Source organism: Sceloporus undulatus, chromosome 5, assembly GCF_019175285.1.
Source record: "Sceloporus undulatus isolate JIND9_A2432 ecotype Alabama chromosome 5, SceUnd_v1.1, whole genome shotgun sequence".
Taxonomy (NCBI): Eukaryota; Metazoa; Chordata; class Lepidosauria; order Squamata; family Phrynosomatidae; genus Sceloporus; species Sceloporus undulatus.
Window position 1 is genome coordinate 162,773,381 of NC_056526.1, and position 14,416 is coordinate 162,787,796.

General features: G+C 38.6%; 1 protein-coding gene across 3 annotated transcripts in view; it reads left to right on the forward strand.

Annotated features, from left to right (window-relative positions):
- The window catches only part of NDST4 (N-deacetylase and N-sulfotransferase 4), a 203,099-nt gene that overhangs the window by 19,679 nt on the left and 169,004 nt on the right, over positions 1–14,416 (forward strand). For all 3 annotated transcript variants that reach the window (XR_006104258.1, XR_006104259.1, XM_042470377.1), the window contains exons 2-3: positions 8,403–8,523; positions 11,838–13,088. Coding sequence is in view for 1 of the 3 variants with exons in the window: in XM_042470377.1 (XP_042326311.1) it covers positions 12,108–13,088 (981 nt within the window). In the remaining 2 variants the exon portion in view is untranslated. The remainder of the gene's footprint in view (positions 1–8,402; positions 8,524–11,837; positions 13,089–14,416) is intronic.

The window sequence follows — 14,416 nt, forward strand, 5'->3', positions numbered from 1 at the left end:
CTGGGCCAAAGCTAACAAAATGAAATTCAACACAGAGAAATGTAAGGTACTGCACTTAGGGCAGAAAAAATAAAATGCACAGATATAGGATGGGGGACACCTGGCTGAATGAAACTATATGTGAACGGGATCTGGGAGTCCAAGTAGACCACAAGTTGAACATGAGTCAACAATGCGATGTGGCAGCTAAAAAGGCCAATGCAATTTTAGGCTGCATCAATAAAAGTATAGTGTCTAGATCAAGAGAAGTAATAGTGCCACTGTATTCTGCTTTGGTCAGTCCGCACCTGGAATATTGTGTCCAGTTCTGGGCACCACAATTCAAAAAGGAAATTGAAAAACTGGAGCATGTCCAAAGGAGGGCGACTGAAATGGTGAAGGGTCTGGAAACCATGTCCTATGAGGAACGACTTAGGGAGCTGGGGATGTTTAACCTGGAGAAAAGAAGGTTAAGAGGTGACACGATAGCCCTGTTTAAATATTTGAAAGGGTATCACATCGAGGAGAGAACAAGCTTGTTTTCTGCTGCTCCAGAGAACAATGGATCCAAGCTGCAGGAAAAGAGATTCCACCTCAACATTAGGAGGAACTTCCTGACAGTAAGGGCTGTTCGACAGTGGAACAAACTCTCTCGGAGTGTAGTGGAGTCTCCTTCTTTGGAAGTCTTTAAGCAGAGGCTGGATGGCCATCTGTCGGGGATGCTTTGATATGGATTTCCTGCATGGCAGGGGGTTGGACTGGATGGCCCTTGTGGTCTCTTCCAACTCTATGATTCTATGATTCTATGATCCATAACTGCAATACTGATTATCAGCCTATGTTTGTAATTCCACGGACCAACATTCTACCTTTTTAAAAAACTATTTTTTGTGTGTGTACTTAAAAAATATAACCAATTTGTGAACTATTGTGAACTGGAAAAGTGAGAATCTGAGCTTGAAAACCCCCAAAAATGTAAAATGTGAAACAGGCAGAGTAATCTGTCTCTAATACAGATAGCATTCAATTCATTATTACAGGTACTAATCTGAATCTCTCTGCATACCTTTCAAGGAGCTTGTAAGGAAAAGGGGATTTGTGTCAAGCCACATAAGAAATACATGGCACCATATGCTATCTAGTCCCAAGATATGAAGTATAGCAAGATTAATTGTTCTCTACAAGTGTATTCTTTTCTAATGTATGAGCATTATGGAAGAAAAAGGATGAGGCCTTAGCTTTGAAGGATGAAGACTTAAAGAATGGGAGACAAATCGAATAAAAAAGTTATTACTCACATGGACTTTTTTTCCTCCCTGTTTTGCTTTTAGTTTACTATGGCTGTTGAGTCACCAGCTGTGTGCCATAAAACCCACTGAGTACGTGTTCAAATTAACAGTGCTATTGGAACCTTCACATTTGCATTCCCTGCTTCTTTTTATTTTTAAAAGTGCAGCTTTAATGTTGCATTAATGCAGGTCTCTTGGCTGAAAAACGGAAAGCAAATCATACCTCAGAAACTTGATTGTGATGTTGGCAGCGGTACAAAACCAGCAGTAAATGTAATATATATGGACTTCACCAAAGCATTTGAGAGTGTCTCACAAAAAGTTACTTGCAAAATTCAATTAAATCAAATTGGCTCAGAGCAAGGACTTGACACATGGTCCAAAAATGTAGCCAAAAAGCATTTTCAAATCCCAATGATAAATGTTAATGTATTGAATTGTAATATCTTGGGGATTGTCTAAATGCTGGTCACAATATCATTTGGTTATTCAGTCTGTATCATTATTGCTTATGAGGAGAGAAATGGTTCAGGACAGAATCATTAGATTTGCAGATTTTAGAAATGTGAGCAAAGACTTTAAAAGGAATTGTGGGATCAGGTTTCTCGTATATATATATATACATAGCGAGAGGAGAGAGAAGAGAGGGAGAGAGAGAGAGAGAAGAAGTGTGCTGAGTGTCACAATCTGCTCATCAGCCAATAAATTCTTGCAGTAAACCTTACCAGCTTTTTGAAAGATGCCCTCCAAATGCAGTTCAGTGCAATTCAGTCTATCAAAGGCATTTCAGAATGCAAATTATATATACATACAGTGCACCCACAACATACGTGAGCAGCTTTCAGCTTACGCTGAAAGCCGCACCAACGGGGTTGCAATGGCATGCATGCCACACCACACATCATGCACAAAACCCATTATTTTCAATGGGGCTTGAGCATAAGCGCTATTTGCCTTATGCAGAGGGGTCCAGAATGGATCCCCCATGTAAGGCAAGGGCACACTGTATATTTATTTGGAAGTCAACCCTGTTGAGCATAGTGGGGCTTTCGTTGAGAGAAACCTTTTTCAGATGAATCTACAGTGCTATATAAATAAAGCATAATAATAATAATAATAATAATAATAATAATAATAATAATAATAATAATAACAACAACAACAACAACAACAACAACAACCCTCCACATGACCTCTGGGTCATCCCTTCCAGATGAATCTGTGAAGTGAGGGAGCAGTAAGAATTGCTTGGAATTTAGTTACTTACTGTGTGCTACTGGGTCTCTGTAGGACAGCTGCTTTAGGGTTTCTAAATATCTCCAGTTTCCTTTGCTACATTTTAGCCCTCCTCCATTATGTGTTATTTGAATGACAGCCTATGACCAACTGTGGTTGATGGCTGATGTCCTGCCTCCTGTTACTTTACAGTGGCTTTCCTAGTTTTTGGATTTGGCTGTGAAATTTCAGGGCCTGAAAAGTTGCTGACCTGGCAACTTTATTCCACATATCTAAAGTAACTTGCATAGAGGGGGAAAGAGAAAATTATTCTTTCAGGCCCTTGCTTCTCAAACAGACCTTAAAGTCCATATCTAGATCAGAAAGCTAGCTTGAAAAGTTGCTTTTGACTGCAACTTGAAGAATTTCTTAGACAGCAATCATGGCAGTGCATTGCCTGGATAAGAACATTCCTGTCTTTGATTCCTGACAGAAATTCAACAGACAGGGAGACCACCTCTAGCTTTCCTTGGCAGAGCTCCAGAGTGTGCAATGTCTACCAAGATGGTGTTCATTTTCATCCCAACCAATTGTGTCTCAAATGTTTTCCCCTTCAATGCAATTCTAAGTGTGTGTGTGTGTGTGTGTGTGTGTGTGTAAACAGATCTGAAACTTTGCAAGGCTTTCTCAGTGGTGGCACGCTGACCTTAGAGCTCCCTTCCAGATTGTGTTGTTCCCCACATTTTGTCTTTCAGACAGCAGGCAAAATGAGGTTTGTAAATATTTGTTCATTTCGTTCTTTCAAGCAAGCATGAAACAATTCAAATTTTCCCTTACTGAACAACTCAAGTCATCACTGAACAACGCAATGAAATTTTCTACATTCATCCATTATTTTTTTTCACTTTCCAGTACTTCTCTGTGTGTGGGGGGTGGGGGGGGATTAGCAGGTAGTGTGCAAAATTCATTGGCCAAGATCTTGCATGGGGGACACAGCTATGATAATGTCTTCCACTCCAACCACTTAAAACTCACTGTAAAATACAGATAGCTAAACCAATGAAAGCAGTTCTGCAGCATGGGCAAACACATCCAGCCCTTCTTGCAAATGAGTCATAGTGTGACAAACAGCAGCAGGTACCTCTGTGGGATCCTGTCATAACTATTTCTTGCAATGCTGCTTGCTGCTGGGATGGGGATGGATGTGTCATTTTTCAGTGCCCTGTTCATCCATGCCACAGAACTTCTTCAGTTGGTACAGCTGCTTGGCTTTTAAGATTGGTTTCGGTGCACATTTGCAAGTGTGCCAATGATGCCACAATTATAAATGTGAGTATCAAAATTTATGGGGCTGGAAGTCTAGCTTACAACTTCATAAATATTGAACAGGATTATGGCCATTGCATTTTGAACCAACTACTTCCCCTTCCCCCCATTTTCCTTTTCCTTTTCCTTTCACATGTATGTACTTAGCTACTGCTGACAACTATACACAGAAAAAGAACTGGTTTGCTGGCCAAAATCTCTCATGGCTGTTAACATTTTCTTCAACAGGATATCTGAACATGACTAAATGCCTTACTCATCAAGGACAAAATAATTGCAAATATGTTTTACATCTCTAGGGAAAACATAGTCTTTGTACACCAGTATAAGCAACTTTTTATTTTTTTTAACATATGCATTTTCAATTGTTTTTATTCATGATTTTAGATATTTACAATTTGTGGTTTTAATTGTACCTTTATGTAGGATCCTATGAAATCCTGAAAGGGAGGGCAGGGTATCATTCAATCATTATGTACTACTCCTGTGCTCTGTCTCCTTTCCAAGATTAGAGAGCAGTAAAGCTTGGAAATTAACACTGTGGTCTCTCAACTTACACTGCCTGACATGAGGTAGAACATGAGATCTCTAGTATTAGGAAGAGCAACAGTTCAGGAGAAGCTATCTCAAGATGTGGTATCTGTGCAGGAGGCTCTAGTTCAAGGGGTCCTGACTTGACAAAATTTAAGCTCAGGATCTGGGTCCAGGGTCAGTAACTCTGTGACGTATATTACTGGTCTTCCTGACCAAACTGATTCTTCATCGTTTTTTGTGGGTTTTTCTGGCTATGTGGCCATGTTCTATAAGAGTTTATTCCTGATGTTTTGCCAGCATCTGTGACTGGCATCTTCAGATGCTGGTGAAACATCAAGAATGAACTCTTGTAGAACATGGCCACATAGCCCAAAAAACCCACAAAAAAACTATGGATGCCAGCCATGAAAGCCTTCGACTTCACATTGATTCTTCATCTTTTGTATCCTAGTCTTTTTTCTTCTTCTCCTAAGGGATGGGGCCATGAGAATGAAGATGAATGAAGCAGAGACATCATCCAAATAAGTTGGCACCTACCAATAGGACAACTAAAGTCTGTGTGCAAGGGCCAAGAGGACCATGCTCTCCTCAGCCTCATGACATCCTTTAGGGACAATGCAGGCCATTAGCCCCGGGTTGGGATCAGCCTGTCCAGATACCAATCTGGCAGTTCCAGACCAATCCCAACCAAAAGGGACCTTAGCACAAGTCAAACAGCCCCAAGTTTGCCATAAATTTTAATGGAAATCCTGTGGCAACATACTACACTGCCCCATATATTCCATACCTGCCTCCAACTGTTGCATTTTCATGGAATACCCATGTCAGGGCCTATGGCATCTGATAGGAGTGCCTGGCCATGTGAATGTAGCCAGGCACCCTGTTTCTGTCTCTATGGGCTGCAGTGGGAGGGATCTTTGGGAAGATGTGACAGCTGAGGTAGGTACAGGATGTGCGGTGGTAGCATATCCATAGCATGGTACTTTGTCGGGCATGTAAATACCCACCTGTTATTGCACTGGCCTGAGGACTGACCCGTGTCAGAACTTGGGGCAGGATAGCAAGGGTTTGGCCATGCTATCCTGCCCATATGCCTAGGGCCTAAGACAAAAGGTATATGTTGTGCCTCTCTATTTTCATGCAGCCTAGAACATCAGTCCTCAAACAGCTACAAAACTGTCAGAAGAATAATTATGGGCATCTGTCTTTTATTTGAGCTGCTATTAAAAAAAAACATTTAGTTGATAGCAGTTGCTTCATTCTTAAGCAGGGTTCCATTCTATCCAGAGGAAATGTTTTGTGGTCATTATTACCATAGCCTCCATCCTCTAGAATTCCTTTTGACACTATCTCCTTTGGAAGTTCAACCATGAACTGAAAACAATGGATGCTTAATTTTGTCCTTGTGCCCTCACATGTTTGTCTAGTTGTTGGCCTTTTCCTGCTTGTTGTACTTTCTGTCATGCAATGACAGAAAAGGACAAGGCCTTTACACTAATTCAGTAACAAATGTTTTTCTATTTAGTAGTTCTTATAGGAGCAGCATCTAAACACCTGCTATTTGAAAATATCCATTAGATCAGGGAAGTGAGTGAATAGTGGTTACTTTGCTTTTTGCTCTTGAGCTACCATCAAAGTTTTAAGAAGTACGGGAAGTTTATAAATAGAGTCTACGTCACATAGTTTACTGAAAATGGCTAAAGCAGTTTCCTCATCTTGCAAGTGAAAAAATAATAATTCATATCAAGACAGAGCTGAAATTCACAAGAGGCTTTTGGTTTTCAAACCAATTGTAAGTTTGCCACTGCAATAAAAGGGCTTCTGACATTTTTAGAGATGGTAGAGGAGAAACTTTGCCAATGTCACTGCTGATTTTCACAGTTATCTCATACTATTATCCCAGTTTAAAGATCTTGGAAGTGGTGAAACAGCAAATATGTGTTTGAAGGAGAAGGGGTTTGTCATTTCAATTTCAGTCTTAACCATCTTTGCAGAGAGTCTAGCAGATTACTCACAATCAGTACCAAATTTTACAGGACCAGTAAGTGGGAGGGGAGGCAAACAGAAGATGTTCCTATAGTGTAAGAATCATCCATATTCTATATTGTTCATTATATCTAGTTATATTATGTCTTTAGTAAGTTGTTGCTATGTCTCTTAACATGTTTATGCTGTTATTATATGAGAGTAATATGTAAGGATGTCAGTCTTCACTTATTTCATTCTCACATATAAAAATAAACATTTTCAAATGTTTTCTCTCTGGTGGGTGAGATTATTGCATATGGGGGGCATTTTTGTAGGAATTTTTTGAAAACAGCTCATGGATTATTTTTGGTGCTCAAAATTGTGGGGGGGGTTGTTTGTTTGTTTTTGTTTTGGAAAGCTCAACGTTTTGTGCAAAAATAATCTTTTCATGTGAAATACAATTTTTTCTGCCAATTTTTAACCATGAAATATAGAATTGGAACATTAATATAGCAATACTTCCAGGATCTTGCAGTGGTGGCAAGAGAAGGCAAACTAAAATCTGCTGGCTCTGGGGAGTCTATTTCCACATTTGCCTTATTTAGTCATTGCCACTATATGCATTGCCACTGACTTTGTAGTGAGCCAGTATGTTCCCAGCCACAATGCTATTTAGCAAAAAAACCAATGAAAATGGACAAAACAGGGGAAAACATTGGTCCTTTACCTCTTGCACATGGGAAACACAGTATTCTTGAACATAGAATCAAATAATCATAGAGTTGGAAAAGATCACAAGTCCAAATCTCTGTCATGCGGGAATAAGCAATGGAAGCCTCTGTTTAAAAACCTCCAAAGAAGGAGGATCCACCTTTAACTGAGGCAGTGTATTCCACTGTTGAACAGCTTTTACTGTCAGAAAGTTCTTTTTAATGTTTAGGTAGAATCCCTTTTCCTGTAACTTGAATCCATTGCTCTGTGTCCTAGGAGCTTATCACATACCCCCGGATGTTATCGTACCTAAATCACCACCAATCTAGCTGGGATGCCATTGCCCAGATGCATCCCAGGTCAAATCCTCACTCAGCCAGCACTTTTTTGAAATCAAGGAGGCTTCAACCTGGGATTCATCCTGGCGGTGGCATCCTGGCTAGATTGGTGGCAATTTAGGAATGATAACATCTGGGATCTAGAATTGAAGCCAAAAGAGGTAAACTGGCTTATTTGCCCAAGTAATGAGCTCCCTAGTCTCTAGGGCAGCAGAAAAAAAGCTGGATCCATCCTCAGTATGACATCCTTTCAAATATTTAAACATCGCTATTTTAACTTTCTCTTCTCTAGCCTAAGCATACCCAATTCCCTAATCTTCCCCTCATGGAGCATGGTTTCTAGACCTATTACCATTTTGGTCACCCTCCTCTACACACTTTTCAGCTTGTCAATATCTTTCTTGAATTGTGGTACCCAGAACTGGACTCAGTATTCCAGGTGGGGGTCTGACCAAATCAGAATAGTGTGTTACCATTATATCCCTAGATGTAGACACTATGCTCTTATTTATGCAGCTTAGAATCACACTAAGATTTTCGCTGCCACATCACACTATTGACTCACATTATGCCTGTGCTCTATTAAGACTTCTTGATCCTTTCACATTTATTGTTGTCAAGCCCACTGCAACCCATTCAATAACTGTGATTTTCATTTTACTTTCTGCCTAGGTGTAGTACCTTACATTTCTCCTTGCTGAAATATGTTTTGTTACTTTTGGCTCAACTTTTTAATCTGTTAAGGTTATTTTTAATTCTGATGTTGTCCTCTGGGGTATAAGTATGCCATCTAATTTGGTGTCATCTGAAAATTTGATAATTGTGTCCTCTATTCCATCATCCATCAGCATCATTCCATCATGCATTTAAGTTTGGCTCACTCATTTCCAAAGAGGCTTTGAAATGAAGCTGAAATCCAGTAATGAGACTTTTTGTTAGATTTTCTGAAATATGAAATAAAGAGAAAAACAAAGTGAAAAAGGAAATCTCATCAATAATATAATCCATAACATAGATTTTCTTTCTTTGTTTTATATTATAGAATATAAGTGCCAAAGGGAAAGGAAGCATTAAAACAAAGACACAAAGAAATAAAATGACAGCCTTCTGATCCCATGATATTCACATGTTCTACAGATCTAAACTTTAAAATAGGAAATATTGTAAGTATCAAATGATTGTAATATCTTATTTTAAGTACTTGAATTATACTATTTTAGCACTAAAGTCTACAATATGTGTGTTTCCTGTTGTTCTACCTATTCCTTTAAATTCTTGTTTATTCTTGAGATGATTTTACATGTTTGTCCTTCTAGGTAAACCACTGGTATAGTGATACAACTTTTTGTTTGGGAAAACATGAATGTATTGCCCTCTAGTGTTTAAAAATATATATCTGGTGTGAAAACCAAAAGGGACTTCACCTAAAATCTCATCCCCACCCCTGCCCTACCTTTTAAGTTGCAAAAATGCAAAGGTTTTCGTTTCCTGGAATGGCCAGACACTGATTTATTTAGAGGGAATGTAACATATCCCTAATGAGACTGGAAACCACAAATTGCTATTATTTATCATTCTCAATAGAGTTTCAAAACTGAAATACAGCCGTGTTGAGAATTTCACATCATCTGCTTTTGACTTTTTTTATCTTTACTTTGAAGCCTTATCATTTACAAAAAGCATTAAAGTGTAGTAAGCAACTTATAAATAGTTTGCACTAATCAAGAGTTTTAATTTCACAATTAAACAGTTACTGAGGCCTAAATACTCAAAAGGCACCAGATCCCATTCAACCTAAGAAGCTAAGCTATGTAAGCCCTAGAGAGTATTTAGATGGGAGAGCACCAATTAATACTAGATGATGTAGGCTATATTTCAGGGGAAGGAACAGGCAAAACCACTTCTGAATATTATTTGTCCTAAACTCCTCATCCCCCACAAAATTTATGGGGTCACCAAAAGTCAACACAGACACAATGGTAATAATATGGAGGAGTGATACCTTCAGAAGGTTGTTCATCTATGTTTTTTATATCTTACTGAGGTATTATTCTGCAATAAATTTTACAATGCTAAACATGAGGTGGGGACCATCATCTCCCAGTTCTGCACAACTACAGTGGGAACCTCAACCAATGTCATTCTAAGAATGAGCAAGTTCAAGACTGTAAAGCATACTGCATTCTGTAATGATATAACATTATTAATGTCTGTTTTCCACACTGTTGAAACAATTTTTTTTCAAAAAAAAATCATATCAAGAATAATGGGACTTTTGCAGAAGTTATAAACACACTGAGAGTATTATGCAATCTAGCAATAGACCACTAAAAGTTAACATTCATAGATTGATAGAAAGGGGAAATAGTTTAAGCAGTGGCAGAAGAATTCACAAAAACTAGTTTCAAGCATTAGGTGACAACCCACAAATACATTAACAATGGATATATACTAACTGAAGTTAAACAGAAAACTCTTATGATAATTAACCATTCATATAAGTCCATCTGTATGCATAGCACTTTACAATATGCAATAAACTAAATGTACATGTAGTTTACAATGCTATCCTATGGTCTCTGAGAAGGCATTCCAGGGGCTATTGTCTAGAATGGATTTACCCCATTCAAGAGTTCAAGGACTCAATCTTAGAGGGGAAAGCCAACTGTTGTATCCAGATCCCACCTTGAAGAAGCTTCTAATGTCTCCAGTGTTCTCTGACATATGATAGGGAAGAAAAGAAAAGGATCGGGGTATGATGTTGGTGGATCAGGATGGATTAAGATTAGAATCCTGTCACCAATTTTATTGGACAATCAGGGTGATCAAGACCTTTTATTCAGAGAAGCCAATGCAATAAGGACTCCAAACTTAGAAGGCTGATCTTTGATGCTATATTATTGGGACCACTATATTAAACTCAACTGTAACTTCTCAAGAAAGATGCAACTCTGTGAGCCTCTATTGCCACATTTATTCTCCTAAAAATTACTTTTAATATCCATGCCTAATGGATAAGCCTGGAAGCTCAGAAAGCTTGCATAATTTATTCTGTGATTTTTTAAATTGGTCTGGTAAAGGTATTACTGTAATGTGTTGGGTTTCACACACACTGTGTATGGAAGGGAGGTAAATGCCACTTCTACCTTACTTCTGTTTCTCTGGCAAGAATGCAGTAGGTCTTTGAATAGGTCTGTGTCTCCAACAGGAACACTGTAATTCCTTATGAAGGATTGTTCTGTGAGCTCTGTAATTTGCATAGACTGGGATATGTCATTAAGAGGGATGATGGTATTGAAAGAAACAAGGGTTTCTTGTTGGCCACCATAGTGTAGTGGGTTGAGCACTGAACTACAACTCTGGAGACCAGGGTTTGGATCCCTGTTCAGCTATGGAAATTCATGACCTTGGGCAAGTCATACTCTCTCAGCCTCATAGGAAGGCAAAGACTAACTCTTTTGAACAAATCTTGTCAAGATAGCCCTGTTTAAATATTTGAAGGGGTGTCATACTGAGGATGGAGCAAGCTTGTTTTCTGCTGCTCCAGAGACTAGAACACAGGGCAATGGATGCAAGCTACAGGAAAAGAGATTCCGTTTCAACATTAGGAGGAACTTCCTGACAGTAAGAGCTGTTTGACAGTGGAATACACTCCTTCAGAGTGTGGTGGAGTCTCCTTCTTTGGATGTTTTTAAACAGAGGCTGGATGGCCATCTGTCGAGGATGCTTTGATTGCAATTTCCTGCATGGCAGAGGGTTGGACTGGATGTCCCGTTTGGTCTCTTCCAACTCTATGATTCTATGATTCTAGGTTTGCCTTAGAGCCACCATAAGAAAAAAATTACATGAATGCACAGAACAAAAAGAAACAAGTATTCTTCCTACCTTGCAAAAGGATTGTTCCATCTACTGATTGTAGAAGTGAAACAGGAACTCTGAGGACCAAGGAAACTAAGGTGGAAATAATCTCCACTATCCTGGTCATTTATACTGTATCTGTAAATGTATTTTTTTTCTAGACAAATGCATGGGTAGCTCCCCAGCAATTGATATTGCTTTCCATTGTCTCATTATCTTTTTTTCCAGTCCTGTTGTAATAGGAATACTCTCCTGGAAAGAATAACAGAAATTCACAAAATTAAATGTTTGCATAAGATTTACCTTAATGTAAAGAATTTCCTTGCTCATCATCTTTTTGTTCCTGCAAACTCTTTACAATCAAGCAGAAGGTACAGTAACATTGTGCTTTTTGTGTAGCATGTAGGCTTCAATGAATATGACAACTTTATGAATAGCAGCCAGTGCACACACATGTGCACGCACACACACACACTACTCTCATTGTCTACTTTGGAATCAGTAAAACTTGTCATGCTCAGGACTTTTTTTTATTAAAAGTAACTAGCTGATTTAATTAACACATTTTAATTGCTTTATGGATTTTCTTAACCTACTCTAATTTCTCCCTTTGTTGCAGATAATGTTAAGTGACTTTTCCATTGATTATTGGGAACTGGTGCATTCAGAGAAGACTGCTTCCATTATAAATTTGCAATCCTTTGGACTTCAAGATCGCAAAGTTTCATAGCCTCATCCATCCCCCGTATAAATGCATTGCAATGGTCACATGAATGTTTGAAGAGTGGTACCAATACCATCCATTGGCTTGTTTAAAATTGCACTTTAGAAGGAAGAAGCCAATTGTTTATTAAACAAATAAATAATAAACAGAAAGACTTGCAAAAAAATGAATCTGATTGTGAAACTTCGTAGAAGTTTCCGAACTTTAGTAATACTCTTAACTACTTTCTGTTTAGTTAGCATTGTCATTTCTGCTTATTACTTATATACAGGTCACAAGCAAGAAATTGCTCTTATTGAGACCACAGATGGGGTACAATGTGAAAACCTTAAGCTTTTACCATACAGGTCAATGGAGCTTAAAATGGTGAAGACAATTGATCCATCCAGGACTGACCCTACTGTGCTGCTGTTTGTTGAAAGCCAGTACTCTCAGCTTGGCCAAGATATCATAGCTATTCTGGAGTCTAGCCGATTTCAGTTTCAAATGGTGATCGCATCTGGAAAAGGAGACATTCCTCCACTAGCCGATAATGGCAAAGGGAAATACATCCTTGTGATCTATGAAAATATTTTGAAGTACACCTCCATGGATTCTTGGAATAGAGAACTCCTGGAAAAATACTGTGTGGAATACAGTGTTAGCATAATTGGTTTTCATAAAGCCAATGAGAACAGCTTGTCAAGTACTAGACTCAAAGGATTTCCATTACACCTTTACAATAATGTAGCTCTGCAAGACTGCTTAGTAAATCCCCAATCTCCTCTACTGCACATAACCAAAGCCCCAAGGGTTGAGAAAGGCCCCTTACCTGGTGAAGACTGGACCATTTTCCAATATAATCACTCTACTTACCAACCTGTGCTTTTAACAGAAATTCAGGCTTCCAAACCATTCCCAGCATCATTGCTGAAGGTTAATTTTTATGCTACAGTGATTCAGGACCTGGGACTACATGATGGGATTCAGAGAGTCCTTTTTGGAAACAATTTGAACTTTTGGCTCAACAAACTCATTTTTATAGATGCCATCTCCTTCCTGACAGGAAAGAGGCTTATACTGTCCTTGGATAGATACATTCTTGTTGACATTGATGACATCTTTGTTGGGAAGGAAGGAACAAGGATGAATGTAAAAGATGTCAAGGTAAGATGAGCATTAATGGTGGAACCTCTTGTCTGTAATATATTTCCAAGACACAGTGATACAGAACCATCTGAATATCTTTCAGTATTGTGTTGCCATATATTTTGGATATACCAACCTGCCCTGTAAGTTTTTAAAAGCCAGAACTAATTGGATTAATATATCACCTTTTCAGAGTGCCACACATGTCACCTCTTCCATGTTGTTATCTCCACAATCATTTTATGAAGTAGATCAGTCTGGGAAATTCTGATTAGCCCAAAGTCACACAAGAAGCTTCATGAGGCAGAGATCTAGTTTTCATCCAGATTTGAACTTTTGTCTGTTACACTTATAGTCCTGTGTGAAATTTACGTTATATGGACGTATAAGTAATAATACAGAGAACAGATCTTTGAAATTGCTATTGGGTAGTTAAGGAGTTGATAATTCAACTTATTCTTCCTGCTGGATGTTTAGCAATGAACTATCAGGATAGTGGATACTGGATAGAGGACTGGGCAAACTATTGTTGTGTGTCTTGAAGTCATTGACTTATGGTGACCCTATGGATCACAATATTTTCTTGGCATGATTTGTTCAGAGGTGAGGTTGCCATTGTGTTCCTATGACACTGAGAGAGAGACTTCCCCACAGTCACCCAGTGGGTTTCTGTGGCCAAGCGGGGATTTGAACCCTGGTCTTCTAGTGTCCAATTGAAACTCTCAAACCACTGCACCACTTTCTAACCACAAAAAGGTAATGATTACTTTTAAAAATGATTGAATGAACTAGCAGTCAATTCTGGGGCATATTGTTTCCAGTCAGTTCAGGAAACAGCACACACTAATATTCTCATGAGCTTTCAGTAGAAATATTTAAATATCTGGGTATTTTGTAACCAGAATTCTTGGATACAACTTGGAAATTAAAAATAAGTTAGAAACATAAAGAGTATACCCAATTAAAATCTTCACCAGTATTGTCTAAGTATGTTATGGTCAACTGCAGCCATCCAGAGATTTTTGAATTTCAATTCTCACAATCCATCATCTATGCTGGCTGGGTCCTGTGGGGACTGTAGGTTCAAAGATATCTGGAGAGCCACAGATACCTACTCTGATCAAAATGGGTCTAAATATCAAATGAATTCTTGTTATACAGGCAAATATCACAGCCATTTCCCAGCTTTCAGAACAACAAGCATTTACATTATAGAAGCTATGTATGTACCCTTTCAATGCTGAAATTATTCTCTAACACATTCACAAAAAGATGGAGCCAGCCCTACTGAATGAGACAGGAGTTTCAGGCAGAAGACGATGGAGCAGCAACAGTACCAGCTTGTT